General features: G+C 34.2%; 3 protein-coding genes across 3 annotated transcripts; all 3 read left to right on the top strand.

Moving 5' to 3' along the window:
* Positions 1 to 5,139: 5,139 nt before the first annotated feature.
* Positions 5,140 to 9,099, top strand: LOC130933801 (primary amine oxidase-like). Its single transcript, XM_057863415.1, has 5 exons — positions 5,140 to 5,278; positions 6,312 to 6,383; positions 6,509 to 6,651; positions 8,215 to 8,723; positions 8,810 to 9,099. Exons 1-5 carry the CDS (start codon positions 5,140 to 5,142, stop codon positions 9,006 to 9,008), a joined length of 1,062 nt encoding a protein of 353 aa, XP_057719398.1. The 3' UTR covers positions 9,009 to 9,099.
* A 3,997-nt stretch (positions 9,100 to 13,096) lies between these two features.
* LOC130938512 (F-box/kelch-repeat protein At3g23880-like) lies at positions 13,097 to 14,659 on the top strand. The gene has a single exon (XM_057867159.1). It carries the CDS (start codon positions 13,292 to 13,294, stop codon positions 14,414 to 14,416), a length of 1,125 nt encoding a protein of 374 aa, XP_057723142.1. The 5' UTR covers positions 13,097 to 13,291; the 3' UTR covers positions 14,417 to 14,659.
* A 703-nt stretch (positions 14,660 to 15,362) lies between these two features.
* On the top strand, positions 15,363 to 17,111 carry LOC130940002 (BI1-like protein). Its single transcript, XM_057868063.1, has 4 exons — positions 15,363 to 15,752; positions 16,003 to 16,116; positions 16,292 to 16,449; positions 16,588 to 17,111. The coding sequence occupies exons 1-4, from the start codon at positions 15,476 to 15,478 to the stop codon at positions 16,792 to 16,794; spliced, it is 756 nt and encodes a 251-aa protein (XP_057724046.1). The 5' UTR covers positions 15,363 to 15,475; the 3' UTR covers positions 16,795 to 17,111.
* The last annotated feature ends 7,498 nt before the right edge of the window (positions 17,112 to 24,609 follow it).

Raw genomic sequence — 24,609 nt, 5'->3', positions numbered from 1 at the left:
TATATATATACAAAAATCAAATTTAGACACTAGCTGGCTAGTTTCATTTTTTATTAGTGATTATTGGAACACATGCACGCTACATGTTTTTATTATTATAAGATCAAGTGAAAAAATTATTAGAGAACCCCGCTCACTTAATATGTATTTTTTATAACGAAAATATTTGGCAGAAAAAATTAGTAAAAAATAGTCTACAAATTCTTTTTATTGATTTTTTTAATTATAACTCACATATTTATTGTTTTTCTTCTTACTCTCTTAATTTTTTTATTTCAATAATAATAATAATTGAGTAAGATATATATGCATTAATTATTATATTATTAATGATAATAAAAAATAAATTAATAATATTCAAATTGCTTTATCAACTATTATGGCAAAAATATTATCTACTATTAATAATGCTACTAAATTTGGTGGCCATATCTCTGCCAATTTTTATCGTTAGATCCTGTTATGCACATAATTTTTTAATTTATTTTTTATTGTTTTCTTTTTTTTGGTTTCTATGTAGTGAAAGTAATTAAAATATTTTTAATTTAATATCTATAATTTTACACATAATATTTATAATTTCATATTTTACATTTATATTTTTATGAATAGAATTTTACATTTAAGTTATAACACTAATCAAGTTCAACCAAGTATTTTAAATTTATGCACGTACGTTTCAGTGTCATTATTGCTGCTTCTTCTTCTCCTTTTTTCGTTATCTTTTTCCTTCGTTATCGTCATCATCAATAATACCAACATTTTGCTAACATCTTTTTTTGTTCTGATTTTCTCTAGTGCCATCATTAAATAATTTCGGTTCATTTCTTAGTTTATTTTAGGTTCATTTGGATCTAGAAATGAATTCGATGTATTTTTGTTGATGATTGAGTCTTTTTGACCACTTGTTCAAATCTAAACTAATTTCGATTCATTTGTGAATTAATTGAGGTTCACTTGATGCTACTGATAAATATTGACCAAAATTTTTATTCCTTAAATAATTTCGATTCATTTTTTAGCTTAATTGAAGTTCATTTGGATCCAGAAATGAATTCAATGTGTTTTTGTTGATGATTGAGTCTTTTGGCCCTTTGTTCAAATCTGAACTAATTTCGATTCATTTGTTTGTTAATTGAGGTTCACTTGATGCTGTTGATAAATATTGACCAAATTTTTTATTCCTTAAGTAATTTTGGTTCATTTCTTAGTTTAATTGAGGTTCATTTGGATCAAAAAATGAATTTGATGTGTTTTTGTTGATGATTGAGTCTTTTTGACTACTTGTTCAAATTTGTATGTTAATTGAGGTTCACTTGATATTGCTGATAAGTATTGACCAAATTTTTTAGCAAAGAAGAATAAAATTATTCATTATCACTTTATTCAATTGCATTAGATTCCATTCAATTTGTCTTGAAAGTCATCCCAATTTTTAGGACAAATTATTCATTGACAACACATGTGGACTGCAAATGAACTGAAATATTATGATAACAATACCATTGTGTAATAACAAGTGAATCGAAAATTGTGCATTTTATAAACTCAGAAACTCCTGTAATTTCGGTGCATTTCTGAGTTAATTGTGTCACAATCACTACGTAATTTCAGTGCATTTGGTCTCGTTATCTTGCATAATTCAAAACTCTTCTTCCTCCTCCCCTTCATCTTCTTCTTTGCCTTCTTCTTCTTTTTTTTTATCTTTTTTTTCTTCGTCTTCTCCTCCTTATTTTATTTTTTCAAAATTCTTTTTTGTTTACTGCCTTGAGAGGAATAAAACCAACAAAAAATATATATAAAAAAAGAATAAATGACTGCAATAATATGAAAGAGGAGGAGAATAAAAAACAAAAACAAAACGCAGCAACAACATCACTAATAGAAGAAGAAAGAGGAGGCGCACGAAGAACAAATGCAAAGTAAAACGGGGTTTTGTTTGAGTTAGTGAAGCACGTATGTACACGCTATGTATAATGAAAATAGTTTTTGTTGGGTTAGGCTAATTTGGTTAAACTTAATTGCCAAAAATGCTTGAATGTGTAGCAGCTCTCTATTTTTATACATATAATATCCATAATAAACGAATTTTTACTATTAATATTATCCAATTTTGAGATATATATTTTTTGAATTATCTTAATTACATTGCTTTAACAGATAATAATTTTAAATTATTTTAATATTTTTTAGTTAATATATATATATATATATATTAATATGATCGGTTAATAATTATATTTAATAATTTATTTAATAATTTTTTTATATTTTATTTTTATTTTTTATTTTATAATATACAATCTATATATAAAAATAAGTTATACAATAGAAATTATTAAAATATTTTTAATTTCATATCAATTATTTTATATATATGATATTTATAGTTTTAAACATATAACACGATCCATAATTCACAAATTGAAATTGATTGGTTATTATTTATTTTTTATTTTGCAAGCTATAAATCAACTGTTTTTTTTATGTTTTTTACTTTTAATAAATTGAGAGTAACAAATTGGAGCTTTTAAATTGTTTATGTAATAAGTTAATAATAAGCTTAGATTTTTTGAATTTAATGAAGTCTTATTCTCTCATAAAGTTAAAGGTTGCTAGTTTTCGAGTTGACATGTGGATCAGTTTGTCAGTTTTTTAGGAGATAGTGCTCTATTTGATTTGAAGAATATAGGGAGACGTTTTTCTTAATATAGGAGGGTGAAAAATAGTATTGAGGTGGCGAAAAAATTTGACCGAATTTGTATTAATACTGAATGGCTATCTCTTTTTCCTGAGGCCTATGTAAAAATTTTGATAGGCTGCAGTCTGATCACTATCTTATCTTGTTGCGCTGTAAAGGCCCCCACAGCAAAAAAGGAACAGACCATTTCATTTTATGGCGGCGTGGACAATTCATCCTAGGTACAAAGATATTGTGAAACAGTTTTGGTGCTCTAGTTTTAGAGGATGCAAAGCAAGTTCTCGGAGGTACAGAAGAATTCTCTTGAATTTAATTCTAAAGTGTTCGATAATATTTTTGTTAAAAAATATAAACTGAAGCAACAAATTAATTATCTTAATCAAGAAGTGTTTGAAAGAGAGGGAAGACTCTTACATGCGTCAAAAGGAGCAACAATTGATTGAGGATTATAATAACACTTTTGTGCAAGAGAAACTCCTTTGGTTTCAAAAATCTAGAGAACAATAGGTGAAATTTGGGGACAGAAATACCAGCTTCTTCCATGTTCAGACTCTTGTGCGAAGGAAGAAGAATAAGATTCATGGTCTTTTTCTTAAGGACAGCGTGTGGGAGACTGACCCAGAAAGCTGAATCTTTTTTCAAGAGCTTATTTTGTCAGTTGGAGAATGTTGATTTAGGGTGTCTGGATGAAGTTCCACTTCCTTCTTTGAATGAGAAAGCCTGTTGTAAGCCTATAATCTTACTGCACCTGTGACTATGCAGGAAGTTAAGACAGCTGTTTTTAGTATGAATTCCTTTAAGGCTCCGGATTCAGATGGATTTCAAGCTTACTTCTTCAAGGAATACTGGGAGATTATTGGGTCTGATGTTTGGAATATGGTTAGGGAAGCTTTTTTAGAGGGTACTATTGAGTCGAGGATGATGGAGACTCTTCTGGTTCTAATTCCTAAGGTGGAGTCGCCGGTATCAATGAAGGATTTTAAACCTATTAGTCTCTGTAATGTGATCTACAAGGTCATCACTAAAGTCCTGGTCAACAGACTCCGACCTCATCTCTCAGATATTGTTGGCCCTCTCCAAGGGGGTTTATCCCAGGAAGGGGAGCTCCAGACAATATTATTATAGCACAGAAAATTCTTCATTTCATGAAAAAGACGAAGTCGAAGAAAGGAAATCTGGCGTTTAAGATTGACTTGGAGAAAGCATATGACAGAGTCGATTGGAGGTTTCTGAATCAGACACTCGTGAAATTCGGTTTTTCTATCCCTACAGTCAAATTAATCATGAGCTGTGTCACTTCATCCTCATTATCTATTCTCTGGAATGGTGATAGATTAGATAGTTTTAATCCTCATTGGGGTCTTTGGCAAGGTGATCCTATGTCACCATATCTTTTCGTGTTGAGTATAGAGAGATTGTCCTGCTTGATTAGCCATCAAGTTGATATTGGCCGGTGGAAGCCAGTCGTTATCTCTAGAAGGGATCTGAGAATATCACATCTCATGTTTGCCAATGATTTGCTTCTCTTCTGCAAAGCAAAGAAAAGTCAAGTCCAAAATGTGATGGCATGATTGGAGAGATTCTGTAAAACTTCTGGGATGAAGATTAATTTGGAAAAATCTAAAGCGTTATGTTCCCGTAATATTTCCACAATTAGAAAAGAAATATTTAATGGGGTGTCATTCATCAGATTTGTCCAAAACTTAGACAAATATCTTAGGATTACTCTTAGTCATGCTAGGGTGACCCGAGCATCTTTCAATAAGGGTTTGGATAAAATCCAGAGAAGGATAGCCAATTGGAAAGGGCATTTACTCAACAATAAGGATGGCAACGGGGCGGGTTTTTGCTCTACCCGACCCGGCCCGCTTAACAAAAGCCCGCATCGAACCCGCCCCGCTTCTACCCGCGGGTAGTAAAATGTTAAACCCTAATCCGCCCCTGCGGGTACCCGCTCCGCCCCTACCTGCCCCAATAATTATTAAATCCAAAAAATAAAATAAAATTTTAAAAATTATATAATCATTATTTACATTCATAACATAAATTAAAGTAAAAATTTAAATATGATACAATATTATTAATTATTTTACTAATTATTTTATATAAATTACATATACTATATATTAAAAATATGTATATTTATATATCTATTATATATACCGGGGCGGGTAGGGGCGGGTTTAACCGAAATCCGACCCCGCCCCACCCCGCCCAAGAACTCGTCCCGCTAAAACCCGCCCCGATGCAGGTGCGGGTAATTACCCGCCACGAACGGGTAGGGGCGTAGTGGGTACCCGCGGGTTCGAGTAGTGTTGCCACCACTACTCAACAAGGAAGGTAGGCTCTGTTTGATCAATTCGGTGGTGGCTGCTATTCCTACATTTCGCATGCAAGTCTCTTTATTTTCCAAAGGAATAACAAACTCTATAGCATCCATGATGAGGAATTTTCTCTGCAAAGGCCATGCTAATGGTCGGGGGCTAAATCTTGTTAGCTGGAAGGTGTTGGTCACCCCTAAGAAGTTTGGTGGTCTGGAAATTAGAGATCTGTTTTGTGCTAATGTTGCTCTTCTTGGTAAGCTAGTTTGGCAACTCTTTCATGACCCTCACAAGCTTTGGGTTCAGCTGCTGGCAGATAAATACCGTTGTTCTTTGGTGACGAATTCAGCCACTTGGCGTCTAAAAGATCTATTTCAACTGAGGAGTCTGTGTAAAACTTGAGATATTCTGAAGAATGGGTTTGAATGGTGCATTGAAGATTTGGATCAGAATTTTTTGGTATTCTAAATGGAGAAAAGAGGGAAAGCTTTGTAATGATATGGATTATGTTCACATTTTTTATTCAAATTTTCGGATTTTAGATCTTTAATCGGCTGGAAAGTGGTAGCTTGAGAAGGATTATTCTCCTTTTCACCAAGTTTTGCATGACAACATTCTCTCTTACAATCCGGATGAGCAAGCGGGTTCAGTGGTAGACTGGACTTGGTCTGGGGCGATGTCTAAGGTTTATAATGCTCGCAATAGCTACCTTTGGCTCTGCAAGAAGGTGTTTGGATTGGAGGAGAGAGGGAATTGATTTTGGCTTTAGCGTCAGCCTATTACAGAAAAGATCAAATTCTTGGCCTGGCTTTGTCTTAGAGAGGCACTGCCCACTGCTGTTTTTCGTTTCAGAAGAGGCTTGACTCTTTCAGATAGTTGCCCCAGTTGCTTGAGTTGCCAGAAAATAGTTTCTCACTGTATTCGGGATTGCCCAAAAGTTAAGCTTGTTTGGTAGTCTCTGGAGATTTCCTGTCAGTCTCTGGATTTCAAGAACTGGTTCTTGATCCACAGCAAAGAGCATCCTTTTAAATTTTTTTCTAGTCTTTGGTGGATTTAAAGAGTTAGGAATAATGAGATTTTTAATCATCAGCAACCTTGGACACTCTTTAAAGTGGCTCGTATGGCGTTAGCCTTGGAGAAAGAGCTTCGGAATGTTTTTGACAATGTGTTTCTATTCCTTCTATGATTAGTAGCTCTTGGGTTCCCCCTTCGTTGGATACTTTTAAGATCAATTGTGATGCTAGTTATCCTGGTTCTGGTGATTGGATTGGTTTTGCCTGTGTTAGCAGGGATTGAAAGGGAAACTGGCAAGGTGGCTGCTTGGGAACAATTGAGAACTGCAATATTCTTCAAGAAGATTTGTTTGCTATTTGGCGAGGATTTCTATTAGTTTGGGACTTAGGGCAAAGAAATGTGGTTTGTGAAACAGATTGCCTGGAGGCTTACAATCTTGTTACTAATTCTCATGACACTGCTGGTTGTGTAGATCCCTTGGTACTTAAAGTCATCGATATCATGGCTTGGAAGTGGCGTATTGATTTTCACTTGATCCTGAGAGATGTAAACACCGTAGCAGACATTATGGCAAAGACGGCGATGAGATCACAGTCTCCGCATATCGAACTTTCAGTGCTTTGGAAGGAGTTTGAGTTGAATATTCAACAAGATCGTCCTACGTCATAGGAATTTGTTTTTTTTTCGTTTCTTTTCTGTTTGTTTAGTTTTCTTGTTCAATCACAAAAAAATTTAATTAAAGAAGAGTGATCCATATTTTGTTAATTGAGAATGTTATTAAGTATATACATTTTTATATATTATTTATATTTTTTGTAGGTGAAGCCTTACTTACTCTTTTTGTAAGCTCTATAACTAGTTATATTGTTAATGTAGGGAATGATGCTTTCAATTTTTTTAATAATTAAAGAAGGAAAATGTGATTTTTCACTATTAGTTTTATAAATGAGACCAAAAATAACGAGAAAGAGCAATGAAAGATTAAAGATCACATTTTACACTCTCAATTTTTTTTAACAATTAAGAAGATTCATTCGCTGTAAATATATGCAGATAGCACTCTCGAATATAAAGAAAATCTAGGGCTAGCACTTTTATCAAAATTTGGCCAGCACTTAACCATAAAAAAATAAATAATTCTGCACCATTAGATATAATCTCATACCTTTAAAAATACTATTAATAACTAATTGAGGACTACAAATCACAAAATCTGCTATAGCCTAGGAAGCACCGATACGACACACGATACAGACGCGACGCAATACGGATACGCCTACTCGTTTTTTTATGAAGAATTGGATACGATACGTTTAGGATACGTTGTGAATTAAAATTTAAATAATATGTTAAATTAATAAAATATCATATTGTAAATATAAGAGTAAATATAGTTGCATAAAAAAAATCTTAAAATTATGCAATTATTAAAAAAATAAAAAACTTTAATCTACTCTTGCCATCTCGCTAACAGAAAATGTATCAATTTCTTCTCCTCCAAGTCCATCATCCGCAAACACCACAGCTTCAAGTCCATCATCCTCTGTATCTTCTATTCTTCTGCTTCTTCAATATAACGCAGAGAACCAAGAACGGCTAAGCTAGTGAGTAGGAAAAGTCTAGGGGCTAACAACTTTATTAAATTTTGGTCAGCATGTAACCAGCAAAACAAAAATGAGTAATCCCACACCATTGGATGAAATTTCACACCATTAAAAATATCATTGATGGCTACAAATCACAAAAGTTGCTGGTCCCCTAGCACTTATCGAGTGAGTAAATAAACCACCAAAAACAAGCGGTAAGTAGATTTAGGTTTTGATTTATTAATTATTTTATTTTTAAATTTAAATTTTGATTTGTTTTAATTTTAAAATATTTTAAAATTAAAAAAAATAGGTTAGTCGGGCATAAAATCACAAAATCAATTACAGATTTCCAATCCAACAAAAAAATTCGTCTCATTAACATCTGAATCGAATCGGACTCGTTTAGATATATGACCGCTTCACCAAAATTCTGCACCGCACAAGGACACACTGCCAATACACTCGTTTGATGTATCCATCGCGTGTCGGCGTCGGATTCGCGTCCGATACGAATACGCCGGCACCATGAGCAAATCCATGCTTCATAGGCTATAGCTGACACTCCTCATCGGGTATATTGGAAATCAAGCCAGTGCAAGCTAAGCACAAGAGTGCGATTAAGAAAGACGAGCACAGAACATTGGTGTCAGCAAACAGCGTGGGAATATACCATGACCACTTCTACATTTACCATCTTGACCTTGACATTGACGGCGTGGAGAACTCATTTGAGCAGACTAACTTGAAGACAGTTAGAGTAACAGACGGAAGCTCCAAGGGAAAGAGTTATTGGACCGTTGAGACCAAAACCGCCAACACCGAATCGGACGGCAAGATCACCATCGGTATGGCCCCTGCTGAGCTGGCAATTGTGAACCCTAACAAGAAGACGGCAGTCGGAAATGACGTGGGGTACCGTCTGATTCCGGGAGCGACAGCTCATCCCCTTCTGACGGAGGATGACTACCCACAAATCAGAGGCGCTTTCACAAACCACAATGTTTGGGTCACTCCCTACAACATATCCCAAAAGTGGGCCGGTGGACTTTACGTTGACCAGAGCCGTGGAGAGGACACCTTGGCTGTTTGGACCCAACAGTATATAAGCCTTTTCATTATCATTTTATTATTAATTTCCCAGTATGAATCGATAATCTTACTCATACTCCGTTCTTTAATTGCAGGAATAGAAATATTAAGAACATGGACATTGTGTTGTGGCACGTAGTGGGAATTCATCACGTTCCGGCTCAAGAAAACTTCCCAATAATGCCATTTCTGAGCACCGGATTTGAGCTGAGGTCAACCAATTGCTTTGAGAGGAATCTAGTTCTTAAGACCCTCTCTCCCAATGATGTTACATGGCCTGGCTGCCCCAAGTAGAATTGAAGAAGCACATGCTAATTGAAGTCTGAAGATCTCAATTACCGTGTTAGCTATAGAGCCTAGAGGGACACATTGCTATGGGAAAAAGTGTGAAATCTTGTTTGTTTGTTTGTTTTGCATGGGAAAATATCAGAGTAATTGATTATCTTTTAAATATTGTTCTTTATTCAGCTTTTATAAAATATAAAAAATAAAAAATAAATAACTTTTTAAATTTTTTTGAACAACCGACACAAGAAAATAGATATTTAAATTTATAAAATAATAATAAATTTTTAAAAAGGCTAAGTAAAGACTGAAAGTTAAACGATAACTATTATTTCAAAGAATAACGTTTACTTAATAAAATACTCTAAATTGAATATCCTTTTCGAATTGAGGTATTTTATCAAATATTGTTTCTCTTTGAAAGGTCATGTGTTTATGTGATTTTAGAGATTAAATTGCAATATCATCACTAAATTGGTGGTTTATACTTCAATCGTCATGCATATCCTCGAAAATAAGTTTTTAAATTGTAATAAATGTATGTTGGGTAAGCATAACCAATAAGACAATTACCATCAACAAATACATACATCATCAGCTAGTTCACGGAAACTTCTTAAACCAATTGGCTTCCAGAGTTTACTTGTTACATTTAACTATTCATAAAATTACGACTTTGAAACCTTCAAATTTCAAAGTCACCGAGAACAAGTTTCAATTGAAGTATGTGAAGCCTTGATAATGAATTAATGATCATAACTTCTTTGCTAAGTTTACTCCTCCAACTCAAATCCTTCTTGCTCCTTCTTTACTCTGATAATGTTGGTTCTTCTTCTTAAACTACTTGCATTCTTGGTAGTAAATATATGGAGTTTGTTAACGCGTTTGATCTTCAACACGATCGCTCACACCATCGTGCTTTTGATCCAAAGTCTCAAAGAATCTGGTGAGGGCTCACAAGGAATATTTCAACAAGTTGCAGAGGTCACTAAGGCATGTTTGGATTTCATCCTCAAGCAGATGGTGAATTCAATAAGTTATCTAATTTCTAAAGCATTCGGTATTCTCAAAGATAGCGTTGCAGGGTCAGTGGCAGTTACCGGATCCGTGGCTGGAGGACTTGGAGAGAAACTTAAAGAGTCACTGATGAAACAGGTTCAAGAGCTAATTAAGCAAATTGCAAACATGGTTTCTAATATGGTTACTGATTTGTGGAATAATTACAAGGATGCTGTGGGATATGTTGCAGAGAATGCTTGAATCTTCATTGTGGTTCTAGGATTTGTCGTTTTGTAACCGTGTAAGTAAGTATCTTTTAAATATAAAAGAGAAAATAAAAAATAAGTAAATTTTTTTATTTTTTAAATATTTAATAAATAAAAATAAATATTTAAATTTATTAAATAATAATAAATTCTTAAAAAAGTGGACTAAAAGTTAAAAGTTAAAAGTTAAAAGAGAACTAGTATATTTTGGAAAATAATTATTGCCTGTGCTTAATGTTTGTGTGTTTTTTTTTTAATTGAACATGTTTAATGCCGGTGTTTGAATATCCTTCACATGATTCCATAATTAACAAAAAGGTATCGATACACGCGATTTTTCTTTTTTTTTTTTTCTCTCGTGCTTTTTCTTCTTTTTCCATGCACTTCTTCTTTTTTTTTTCAAATTCCTTCTCCTCTTTCTCAGCTCTTCCTCCTTCTTCTTCGTTTTGTTCTTTACGCACGCAGATTTTTTTTTATATTTTTCCCCCTCTTCCTCTTCTTCTTCTTCTTCTCTTTCGTTATCGTCATCACCAACAACATTAACATTTTGCTAATAGATTATTTTTTCAATCGAATTGAATGGAATGCAATTACTAAATTGAATTGAATTGAATTGAATGGACGCATGTGTTCTGAATTGAATTGAATTGACAATCTCTAAATTATAAACACAGGTGTTTTGAATTTAATTTTATATAATGAATAATGTTCCATTCATTTAATACTATACAATTGTTTCACCTTAATGACGTATCGGTTCATTATACAGAAAGCTGTTTTGAATTTGATTTTATATAATACATAATATTCCGTTCATTTAGTACTATACAATTGTTTCACCGTAATAACATGTTCGGTTCATTATGAATTGAATTGAATTGAATTGTTTTAAATTGAATGAATGCAGTTGTTCTGAATTGAATTGAATTAAATTGATAATCTCTAAGAAGGGAAGAAGAAGAAGGGAAGAAGAAGAAGGAAAGAAGAAAAAATTGCGTGTGAAAAGGAGAATAACGAGGAGGAGGAGGAGGAGAAGGAAAAAGAGAAAAGCGCATAATTTAAAAAGTTCTTACAACAACTTAAATAGACCTAAATAAAGATTTTGCTTGGACGTAGAGTTTTATTCTTAATAAAAAATCATATTTCAGAAAGTAAAAATCAAAAGGACTATGTTCTTTATTAATGTTTAGTCTTGGTGTTTCAACTCGTGCACTTTAGAATCCAATTACACTATTGATGTTGGGCCTGAGCCCACACACTTTTCTAATTGTCGAAAATGAAAAAGACTACTTTGCCCTGCTACTTAATAGTTGTCTACTGGGTTTAGTCGGTTATAATAACTATCCACATATCTAGTAAAATAAACATTCAGTAAATTTTATTGTATCTATTTAAATCCAGTTCAAATTAAATAAACATCTACTTTAGAATAAAAATAACTATCTACATACTTAGTAAAATAAATATTCAGCAAATTTTATTGTATATACTTAAATCCAATTCAAATTAAATAAATATCAACTTTAGAATAAAAATAACCATTTGTATACCTAGTAAAATAAGCAACAATTCAAAGCGGCAGTCCTAGAGTCGTGAACAATTTTATGCACTTTGTCTTATGTTGCAATATTTGGGAGAAACCCATCAATCGATCTCATCAGAAAGAAAAAATCAAAATAAAAAAGTGAAAGCTTATTGTCGTCGCTGATCAATAGCGTCGAATCAGCAGCAGGAAAGTGCGAAAAAATCGGCAAAGAAAAAGGCAGTGTTCACCAAAGTGGATGGGCGGGTGGGTAGAAAGTGCGTTGGGCTAAATGCAGGAAGGAGAGACACAAGTGGAAGCTTGTTGCTGTCGTTGATTAATGGTGTCGAATCAGTAGTAGAAAAGTGCAGAAAACTCGGCGAAGAGAAAGCCAATATTCACTAAAGTGGATGGGCAATGGATGAAAGACGTGTTGGGTTGAGCGTCGGAGGGGAAGGCGCGTCGGACTAACTGATGGAGGTGTGTCAAACTGAACGACAGAAGAAAGGATTATCGGAATGAATGATAGCGTGAATAAAAGAGAAAAAAGAGAGTTGAGATAGAATAGAAGAAATTACGTTGTCTAATCCTAATAATTTAAATTAAAAAATTAATTATTTTAATAATTTAAAATTTTAATTTTAATAATTAGTTTAATTTTTTTTAAATAGTTATTTAGATTGTTTAATATTTACATTGTTACCTGTACCATATCTCACGTCATGTCCTCATATAAAGGTTAAAAAAGTTAAAGGGATGTGATATTTATAGTTCCTGGATGAGAATCATACATTAGACAACCAGTTGTTTTAAGACAAATAAACAAGGTGCGGGAAAAGAAAAAACTGAATGCGGCCGAAAATTCTGAAAGCAAATTCTAGATTGGATTTTTTTCCTCCTCATTCTTGCTTTTGTCGTATGCTCATGGAACTTTTGAGGTTCTCACAGGATCCTCGCTTGATACATGTATTTCTCTCAGCTTATCCAGAGAAGAAAAATGAATAAAGAAAAGAACACTGTGGCATAACTGTGTTGGTGCTCAATGATGCATGCTTATCTGATCTGGTATACTATATTAGTAGCAAATTACCAATGCTTGTCATCCTCTAGTGGATGAAGAGTCAAATAGTGAGTGATTTGAACAAATGGCATACTCGGTCACCGCCACTCAAAACATCGAATTCAGTTAGTGGATAAGTTTAACTTATCTCATCCATTATCACAGAAAAATAATCCTCCAAAAAAATCAAAATTGTTGCTGTTTTTTAGTTTGATATTATCATTATGTAGTGTGTATCCAATTACAGTTCATTAGGTCATGATGGGAATATCCCTTCCTCTGTATATTTAACCTAATCTTTATAATTCCTTATTCATCTATAAATATGAATCTCTCAGTGATAGAAAAGTGTAGAAAAATGAACTCATGGCATTGATCAATGATCACTAGCTCATCCCAACAGTAGAGTCTTAATTACCAGCATTATCACATTAAGAATCAAACTATGTCTCATTCACCTAATCAAGTTTCACTGCCACCACTACCTTTCATCCCTGATGAACTCATTGAAGAGATTCTCTCGAGGCTCCCTGTGAGGTCTCTTCTACAATTCAGGTGCGTATGCAAGTCATGGATGTCACTCATTTCTGACCCTTACTTCGTTAAAAAGCACCTTCAATTGTCAACACAGAGCACCAACCTCACGCGCCATAGGATCATACTCACTGACACAACCGCAGAGTTCCACCTCAAGTCTTGCCCTTTGACTTCTCTGTTCCATAACCCATCAACCATATGTGAGGACCTTAACTACCCAGTTAAGAACAAGTTCCGCCATGACGGAATTGTTGGTTCCTGCAATGGCTTGCTTTGTTTTGCAGTTAAAGGAGACTCTGTTCTTCTCTGGAACCCTTCAACTAGAGTCTCCAAGAAGTCACCACCTTTGTGTAATAACTGGAGGCCAGGGTGTTTTACCAATTTTGGCCTTGGTTATGATCAAAAGAACGATGACTACAAGGTGGTGGCTGTGTTTTGTGACCCTAATGTGTTCTTCGCTGAAACTAATGTGAAGGTATATAGCATGGCCTCAAAATCTTGGAGAAAGATTCAAGACTTCCCTCATGGTGTTACCCCCTATCAAAACTCGGGAAAATTCGTGAGTGGCACTCTCAACTGGGACGCCAATTATGCTGTTGGTAATTCAAATTCTTCTTTGTGGATCATTGTTTCATTGGATCTACACAAGGAAACATACAACGAGATTCTGCCACCTCATTATGAGAAGGAAGAATGTTCCACACCTAGTTTGGGTACGTTAAAGGGATGTCTGTGCATGAATTATGACTACAAAAAAAGCTATTTTGTGTTGTGGCTGATGAAGGACTATGGAGTAAGAGAGTCTTGGGTAAAAATGGTGACTATTCCTTATTTGCCTAATCCTGAAGATTTTTCATATTCTGGGCCATACTGCATTTTTGGTAATGGTGAAGTCTTGTTAATGTTTGAGTTTGATTTAATTTTGTATGACCCAAGAGACCAATCATTTAAGTATCCAAAAGTTCACAGGGGGAAGAGTTGGTTTGATGCAGAGGTATATGCTGAAACGCTGCTATCACCAATCAAGCATTGAATGTGTGCCAAGTGTTTTAAATCGCTGCTCATATCCTATCAATCAATATTCATGTATAGATGGTCATAAACTATAGATTCAATAGTAGCTTTCATTTCCACTAAGAGTTGAAGCATATGCTTTCTTGTGGCATATTAAGAATTAATAAACAATAAATATAAACATAAATTTCACATTAAGGATAGAAATATTCTTAATATATAATATATAATGTGCATGTCTGAAAAAAATAAAAAATATATATATACTTATGATAAATAAGTGAAGATTTGAATCAAAATCCTCTCTTGTTCACAAGAAGCTAATAATTTAATTTATTAATAATATATAAATAATATTTAATAGTATAAAATATATAAAAAAACTAAATATTGTATTTAAGTAAAAATAAATTTATTTTGTAGAATTAGATAAGATTGAATTGAAAAATTTAGAATACAAATAGAGTTTAAATTGAAAAGTTTAAATCTACAAAAAAAAATGTTTGTAAATTTAAATATATATATTTTGGATTATAAATATGAATTTAATTTTGATGCATTGATAATATAAAATATTTTATACAATTATGTAATCACTGAATTACATTTATTATATTGAATGATCATTCACGTGATTAATATGAAGATAATTATTTTTATTAATGTAACGTTACATAATTAAATATACGTATAAAGTTACTTTACAATAATAATACATCAAAATTAAATTCCATGAAATATATAATGAACCGTATAAGATTGCATTGGCGAACTAGCATCAGTAGTAGCATTAGCTTCCAGTTTGTTAGCCTTTTTTTAATAAACTTTTTGTTGCATGTTGGGCTTACTGAAAAAAACAATAAAAACCAACAAAAAAGATAGCGACGTGAGCAGGCATAGTAACGAGTTATGACCGTCGATTATGTTGATAATATAATCGAACGTGTTGGAGGCATCGAGAAGTATAGAAGTAAACGTCGGTCATCGCTTGCAACAAACTTTCCGTTGTGTTGATCCTTTCATTCGGTGGAAGAGTAGAAAAAGAAGAAGAGAAGAAGAAGAAGAAGAAGAATCCGAAATGCGTGGTGAGCAAGAGATGCACGGTTACACGGCGGTGAGCACCGGCAAGCGGGAGGATTACGACGTCGAGTCAGGGGAGACTCTCTACCCAGGTCTCAGTGTCGGCGAGAACCAGCTCCGCTGGGGATTCATCCGCAAGGTCTACGGGATCCTCTCCGCGCAGATCGTGCTCACCACCATCGTATCCTCCATCACCGTCTTCTACACTCCCATCAATGCTCTCCTTAGGGGCAGTCCTGGCCTCCTCTTCTTCGTCATCTTCCTCCCCTTCATATGTACGCTTCTCTCTCTATTTTCCACTTCAATTCTGATTTTAGGGTTTAGAATCTTCTATTCTGTTCATTATTAGAAGCTGCGGGAAAACAAATTAGAAAATAGATATGCTGATCTAAGCTGTTGTGATAAACATGAAAGGGATCTGTTATTGCAATTTGTAGGACCTTGTTCTTTACCTATGTTTCTGTTCTCTTGCTTGGATTATTTTGCTGATCTGTTGTTGCAAATCAATTGGGAATTTTGTTGCAGTCTTGTTCCCTCTACTCAAGTACCAGCAGAAGCATCCCCACAACTACGTCTTGCTTGGGCTTTTCACCGCTTCAATAAGTCTAACTGTTGGAGTTACTTGTGCCAACACAGATGGTTCGTATCATTCTCCTCCATTCATGTAGAATAACATGTTTCTATGCCTTTTTTTTTCCCTTGGTTTCATATTTGTGTTGAGTAGTAAGGGTTTGTTTGTTGACATGTGCTGCAGGATACTTTTTTATGCTTTGTTTATACTGATAAAATTATATCTTTGACTGAATGCTTGCAGGAAAAATTGTCCTTGAAGCTTTGATTTTGACCTCAGCAGTGGTTTCCTCTCTAACTGGCTATGCCTTCTGGGCATCCAAGAAGGGCAAGGATTTCAGTTACCTTGGTCCATTTTTGTTCACCTGCCTCTTCACTCTGTTCCTGGTCGGCATGATGCAGGTTCGAATTCTTAATTCATCATATGATAAAGCACTACTTTCTTATCTAGTTTTCCAAATTTCAAGATAAGTGCACATTAATATATCTAGGACGATTGCAAGATCTATCTTGTTTAAGACTTGCTATTTTTTCATGCAGATGTTCTTCCCCCTAGGCTCAACAGCAAATGCTATCTATGGTGGAGTTGGTGCCATTATTTTCTCTGGTTTTGTTGTCTATGACACTGAAAATCTGATCAAGCGATTTACCTATGATGAGTACATTGGAGCCTCGGTCACTCTTTATCTTGATATACTGAACCTGTTCCTGGCCATCTTGAGGGTGCTGAGACAAGGAAATAACTAATTTTTCATACTCCTGTAAATTTGATATTTGAGTAAATTCAATGAAAATAACTACTTTTACTTCTCAGTAATACAGTAAGAAGCTGGTATATGAAAATACCCTTGTCCTTTGACAGTAATGTGTTGACAAGGAAGATGGTTTGTTTACTATTGGATAATCAATGTGATATTATTATGTGTCTTTTATAGAATTGTGTTGCTGCTGCTACTTGCTTTTTGGTTGCTACATCTTTTGACTTTTGAGTGTATTATTTCCAATTAAGAGCTTTCTAATACGGAGTTATATGCTGCATGATCTCGGATATCATTTGTTGTTCACTCAGGGAGGATGGAAGGCTTTCTGATTCGCCTGCTTATGCTGGTTTTGATGGGATTGGTATCAGAAGAGCATTGGTTGTTCTTGCTCGATTTCCAGTCATCTTTGTGATAAATCAATCCTCTTTTCGCTATTGTATTTGTCTTTTGTTTAAAATCAGTATTATTGGATTGGAATGTCCCAATAACAGGCACGTTGAGTCGATTTGAAATTGACTAAATATCTTGGTTGATGGATTGATAAGGGGGAGGTTGTGATGGCTAGATATATCAGTTACCTATGGTGCTAGGAGTGGAGAAGAAACTGGAGTGGTCTTGACCTGATTAAGATGATGTTTGTTTGAATGTATTAGAAGAGAAGGTTGTTACTAATTTTTACCGTGATTAAAATGTAGTGTTGAATGAATTAACATTTTATTTTGTTAAAAAAATTTAATTCAAAATTAAAGTATATTTAATTAGTTAGTAGTTAAAATAATTTACGGTTAGGAAATCATCTCCAAGTATAGGGTTCTTGTTGGTTCGAAGGAGAATTCAATATTCTTTTGTGATTTTCTTTCGATATCTTCTCTTTAAGAATTCATAAATCATTGCATTTTAATTTTCAGTTACCTTGGTCCATTTTTGTTCACCTGCCTCTTCACTCTGATCCTGGTCGGCATGATGCAGGTTCGAGTTCTTAATTCATCATATGATAAAGCAGTACTTTCGTATCTAGTTTTCCAAATTTCAAGATAAGTGCATATTAATATATCTAGGATGTTTGCAAGATCTATATTGAACCTGTTCCTGTCTATCTTGAGGGTGCTGCGACAAGGAAATAACTAAAATGTTGATATTTGAGCAACTCCAAATGAAAATAACTACTATGCTTCTCACTAATACAGTGTGAAGCTGGTATATGTAAATACCCTTGTCCTTTGACAGTGCTGTACTTACAAGGAAGATGGTTTGTTTATTATTGGATAATCAATGTGATATTGTATGTCTTTTATAGAGTTGTGTTGCTGCTGCTGCTTGCTTTCTGCTTGCTACATCTTTTGAGTGTATAATTTCTAATTAAGAGGTTTCTAATATGGAGTTGCATGGTGCATGATCTCGGATATCATTTGTTGTTCACTCTGGGAGGGAGGGAGGCTTTATGGTTCTCCTGCTTCTGCTGGTTTTGATGGGATTGGTATGAGAAGGGCATTGGTTGTTCTTGCTCGTTTTCCGATAATATTTGTGACAAACCAATCCTCTTTTCGATATTGTGATTGTCTTTTGTTTAAAATCAATATTTACTGGACTGGAATCTCCCAATAACAGGCACGTTCAGTACATTTGAAATTGATTAATATCTTGGTACTTGGTTGATGGACTGATAGTGGGGGAGGTTTGTGATGGCTAGATAAATGTTACCTATGGGGGCTATGGGTGGAGAAGAAACTGGAGTGGTCTTGACCTGATAAAGATGATGTTTGAATGTATTAGAATTTAGAAGAGAAGGTTGTTATTAATTTTTACTGTGATTAAAATGATGTGTTGAATGAACATTTTATTTTGTTAAATAACTTATGAGAAAGCAGCTTGGGGGACCAAGTCTCCAAGTATATGGGGTTCTTGTTGATTTTGAATGGGAGGATGAATTCAATATTTTTTTCTTGGTTTTCTTTGTAGATCTTCTCTTTGCCTCTTAAAAATTCACAGATAATTTTATTTTCATTTTTATTCATTTAAAAAATTTCCAATATGAAAAGGGGCACTCTAGTGTAAAGATTGAAGTAGTATAGAGAGAGAATTTAAATTCTTTTTATAGATATTTTTTATTATTTTATTATTATTCAAAATATGGGTCCTATCTTTATTCATCTCTCTCATCCTATTAAAAGAAAAATTTGTAAACTTACATCTTTATCATATAATCCACCATATGAAAAAGATACAATTAATTCAAATTACATCCGAAGACTCTTTTACCGTATAAAAAACTAAGAGAAAGCGACCACACAGCACAAAACTCAAGATTTTTCCCCCAAAGATTAAAACACGTCAGATCAACTGACGGGTGGCACCACATAACAAACAAATACTTGTGATAAAGATGATAATATGGATGAGTACTTATGACTTGGATGGTTTAACTTTTTTATAGTAAAATATCATATTATGAAAAAAACTTAAATTTAATAAAAGAGGATAAAAAAGACTTTGTACATGTATAAATAGAAATTTATCTTGAAGAAATATACACACAACAATAAAATAATTCTTTCTCTTTACGTTATAAATATATTGAATATTTCTCTCTCTTTTTATATATATGTACATTATAACATATAATATTAGTAAATACATATATGAATAATCTCTATTATATTTAGATAGTAATTGTGGTAAATATTAATACTAGAATTATCTAATTATATGTCTTTATTTTATATTTATTATATCTTTCTTATTTATTTATTTTACGACACGTTATCAGTACAAGACTCTGATAAAATTTTAGAAAGATTCAGGTAATAAATTTTTGTTATGTCGAAACTCTCATCTTGAATTTAATACTCTTGATATATTTAGAAATAGCTACTTATTATGGATACTATATGCTGAAATCCATCTTGATTCAATGGATCTTGGAGATACCATTAAGGCTGAAAATAATACATCTTAGAAGGATAAAGCCAAAGCCATGATCTTCTTTCGTCGTTATCTTGACGAAGGATTGAAAAATGAATATTTCACATTAAAAGATTCTGCAGATCTGTGGAAAGACCTTGAAAAAAGTTATAATCATCAAAAAATAGTGATACTTTCTCAAACCCGATATGAATAGATGCACTTGCATCTACAGAATTTTAAATCCATAAATGAATATAATTCAGCAATATTTCGAATCAGCTCACGAACGAAATTATGTGGGGAAAAGATAACTGATAATGATATGTTAGAGAAAACTTTCTCGACCTTCCATGCCTCAAATGTGCTCCTGCAGCAGCAGTATCGAGAAAAATGATTTAAAAAATATTTTGAGTTAATTTCTTGCCTTCTTGTTGCTGAACGCAACAATGAGTTGCTTTTAAAAAATCATGAAGCACGCTTAACTGGTGCAGCTCTATTCCTGAATCAAATGCGGCAAATCATTACCCTAAAAGAGGTAAATGGTAAGGTCTTAGTAACAAGAAAAATTATAAAAGGAAAAAATTATGTTCATAAGAAAAGATCTCACCAGAAGTGGGATAAAAAAAGAAACACTGCCGCATTTACCTCTTCCTTCTATTAAAAAAAATCATTATTAGTCAAAAGAATTGGAGGTTGATAAAGCAGAGATAGCTGCTAGGATAAAAGAATTGGAGACTGAAGTTTATGAAATATTTTCTTAAGAATTTGGCCAAGTTGTTAGTCAAATTAGACTACTTGAATTTAAATTACAACCCTTAGTTAAAGGATCACTCAACCAATTTAAATTAGAATTATTCTTATCTATAAATGACATAATATCTCTTAAGCTTTTATCAATTGCTTTAGTACTATAGGCGCTTTATTTCATATGATAAGCTTTGTTTACTTTAACAACTTGGCTAGTTTACTATTTTGTTTGATATTATATACAGAATCTTCATGCACCGTTAATGGGCTAGCTGGTCAACTTTTGGATATCTTTACTTGGCTAGTAAGAGGATTTTGCTGATAAAGTAGACTTGGTGTTGAGTCGTTCCTGTTTTTGTAACAAGAGCCGAACTTATAGCATGATTAGAGACAGATAAATACAAGTAGAGAGGTTTACCGAGTTCAGGTTTTTGAAGTATTGGAGGTGTCGATAGTAGTGTCTTCAGTTCCTAAAAAGACCTTTCACAATCTTCATTGCATTGAAATTTGTTTCTTTTGCGAAGTATTTAAAAAAAGTTGTATGATCGGTTTGCTATAGTGGCTAGGAAACGTGACAGAGCTGCTAGTCTGCCTGTTAATTGTTGGACTTCTTTTGTTGTCTTTGGACTTGCATCTATAATATAGCATTGCATTTTTCTGGATTTGCCTTTATACCTCAGGAGGTCAAGATAAAATCGAGGAATTTTCCTCCTTGAACGCCAAATGCACAGGTTTTAAGGTTTAGTCTCATATTGTATCATCGTAGTTGTGCAAATATCTCGGCTAGGTCAGAATGATGTGAGGCTCCGTTGGGTGTCTTGGCGACCATGTTCCGTCCTATCTATTGTTGGAAAACCTTGTCCATCAATCGCTTATATGTGGCACCTGCATTCTTAAGGCCAAACAGCATTATTTTATAACAAAAGTTTCCAAACTCAGTTATAAAGGCCGTTTTATCCTGGTCAGCAGGATGCATTAGGATTTGGTTATATCCAGAGTATGTGTCCATGAAACTCAAATTGTTAAAACTAGATGCATTATCTACGAGCTTATCTATGCAAGGTAATGAATATGCATCCTTAGGGCATGCTTTGTTAAGATTATTGAAGTCGATGCACATGCGCCATTTACCTGAATTTTTTCTCATCATTACTACATTTGAGAGCCAAGTGGTGAATTTAATTTCTTTTATGAGTCCTACAACAAGTAATTTTTTTTGTTTCTTCCATGGATGTTGTTTGCTTCTCTATTCCCATGTTGTGCTTTTTCTGCGCTATAGGTCGGATGGTAGGATCGATTGCTAGCTTATGGCATATAATCCTGGGGTCAATGCCTAGAATGTTTGCTGGTGTCCAAGTAAAGAGGTCGGCATTGGCTTGTAGTAAGGAGATTAATTGTACCTGATCACCTGCAGGGAGAGCATTTCCGACATATGTATAACAGTTTGGCTCATTGGTTAGAGGTACCTTATGTAGGTCATCCATGGGCAATGGCCTATCATAGAGGTCAAGTTCGGGGATCTAGTTCCGAGAGTAATGAAGCTTCTTCTATATGATATACATTCTGAACATGTTCTATGTGAGTAGCTCTTTGGGTTTTGTTTGAGGCTCGCATTGTAGCATTGTCTGGCTTCTTTGTGGCCAGTGTATACTATAGCAATTATACCATCCTGCACAGAGAATTTAACACACAAATGAGCAGTAAATATTATTGCACCAAAAGAGTTTAGAGATGGTTTGTTGAGAATTATGTTATAAGGACTGATGCAATTTAAAACCAAATATTGAACGTCTACTATTTTTTATTCAGGTTGATCACCTAGTGTTGTTTTCAGCCATACATACCTAAGGATGGGTACTCATTCTCCCAAAAATCCTACCAGTTCACCAGATGAGGGTTGCATGACCTTGTCACTTAGCTTCATTTTGAAAAGTAGAATAAAACAATATGTCAGCACTACTACCTAGATATAATAAAACCTTTCTTACTAAAAGGCCGCTAGTTTGTACTAAGATGACCATCGGGCCATCTATGTTCGGATTGGATGAGAGACGGTCAGATTGAGTGAAAGTTATAGTAGTTGTGTCACAGTTCATCGTGTTTGTCAATTTTGTTCCCTTTACTGCTAACATTGCTCAGTAGCCTCGTTTTCTAGCTAGCTTGTGCTATCACCACCTGCGAAACCTCTAGACATACATTTTATTACTCCTCAGGGTTGTGATGGCGGATTAGGGTTCGTCTATTTGCCCTTGTCTTTAGTTGCATTTGATTGGTTATTTGCCTCGTGTAATGCCATGTCTTCCTTTTTGATGTGTCCATCTACATATTTGTCCAGAAGCCCTTGGCGAGCTAGCCTTTCAAGTTAGTCTTTTGCAACTACATACTCATTAGTGGTGTGTTTGAACTTTTGATGAAAGTGCAATTTTTTTATTTATCCACATACTTTTGATCATGATACATTCCTACCTTATTCGGAGGTTTAATTAGCTTGGAGTATAGGATTTCTTCTATGATATCTTCTCTCTTTGTGTTGAATGGTTTTCTGTTGTCTCGGGCATTCTGGGTTTTGTGATATCTTTTGTCTTCTCTATGAGGTTGTTGTTGTTTTTCTATCTTTCGAGCTTTACGGAGTTCTTTGATTTTGATTTGACCTGTGGATTTTTTTCTGAAACTCGTCTAAGGTCTTTGGTTTTGCCATTGCTATGGTTTCTTGGAATTTCCTAGGTTGCAAACTGCTCTTTAGCACATGTAAATGAACGTCCCGATTGAGACCAGGGATCTTCATGGCTTCTTGGGAAAATTTGGTCATGTAGTCCTTCAGACTCTCGTGATGGCCTTGTTTGATAATGTTGAGGTAATCGGAGCCATGCACGTATATTTTATAAGCAGCAAAATGGTTGGTGAAAGTTTCGACAAATTCTTCAAAACTCAAAATGGAACCTGCAAAAAAGTTAGAGAATCAAAGCAAAGCAGCTCTGTCTAAAAAGGTAGGAAAAGATCAGCAAAGTATAGGATCAGAGGCTTCGTTCAAAAACATTATAGACTGGAATTTGGTGATGTGAATATGTGGGCCACCAATTCCTTTATATAGCTTTAGCGTGATGGGCAGAATAAAGCCCTTTGGCATTTGAAACTTCATGATATCCCCGGAAAAGGGGTTGGATATTGTCAAATTCGTTTTCAGAAGGGTTGGATGATCTTCCGAGCTTAGGCTATTGGCATTCTTGTGGTTTTTTCCGTTGTGCTTTCTGTTATGGTGTTGAGCCAGGAGTTCAGCCATTCTTTAGACCTTGGCTTCAAGTTCCTCGTTCCTAGCCACTATTTGAGTCGGTGACATCCGGGGTATACCGTACTTGATGCGTGAGCATCTTTTCTATATTTTCTTAGTATTTCAGATATAGATTTACTAAGTTTTTATGAGATTTTAGTGTTTTAGGCCTATTTGGGTGCTATTTTGATGCGCATTGTGGTTCTATTGATTTTACGAAAGATTCAGGTGAGTTTGACAGAGTTCGTGCTGAAGAAAAAGGATATAGGATGCTGTCAAGCTAGTGCTAAACGCTGCTACTTGGCGTTTAACACCAGGCACCTCGTACTTTGTGCAAGCTTGTTGTCAAGCTGACGCTAAACGCCACGACTCGGCGTTTAGCATTAGGTGCATCGTAAAGCGTGCCCAGAACCACATGCTAGTGGCATTGAACTCCAACCCTGGTGTTTAGTGCTAGGAGAACAGTAACTTCAACAATGCAGCCCAAACCTGGCATTTAGCGCCAATAGCACGTTTTGGACTTCCAAAGAAGGCTTCGTAGCTTTAGTTTCTTTTTAGTTTTTATTTATTATTTATTTTCTTTTGATTATTATTAAACAAAATACAATCTTTTAGGTTTTAGAATTTATTATTTTATTTTATTTTCAAATGAATTAGGTTAGATATAAAAGGAGAAAAGATTAAGCCCTTCGGCTTCGGGCTCTCTTCTCCTCTTCTTCCTCATTTCGCACTTTACACAATTTTAGAACCCTAGTTTTTCTCTGAGCCATGAGCAACTAAACTTCCTCTATTAAGGTTAGGAACTCTGTTTATTTTGATAGATTAATACTATTATCATTCTACTTTTATTTAATGCATTGATTTAAATTCAAAGATTGCTTT

The sequence above is a fragment of the Arachis stenosperma genome, chromosome 1 (genome assembly GCF_014773155.1).
Source record: "Arachis stenosperma cultivar V10309 chromosome 1, arast.V10309.gnm1.PFL2, whole genome shotgun sequence".
Lineage (NCBI taxonomy): Eukaryota > Viridiplantae > Streptophyta > Magnoliopsida > Fabales > Fabaceae > Arachis > Arachis stenosperma.
The sequence above is the reverse complement of the archived record's forward strand: the minus strand, read 5'-3'. Positions and strand labels throughout refer to the sequence as shown.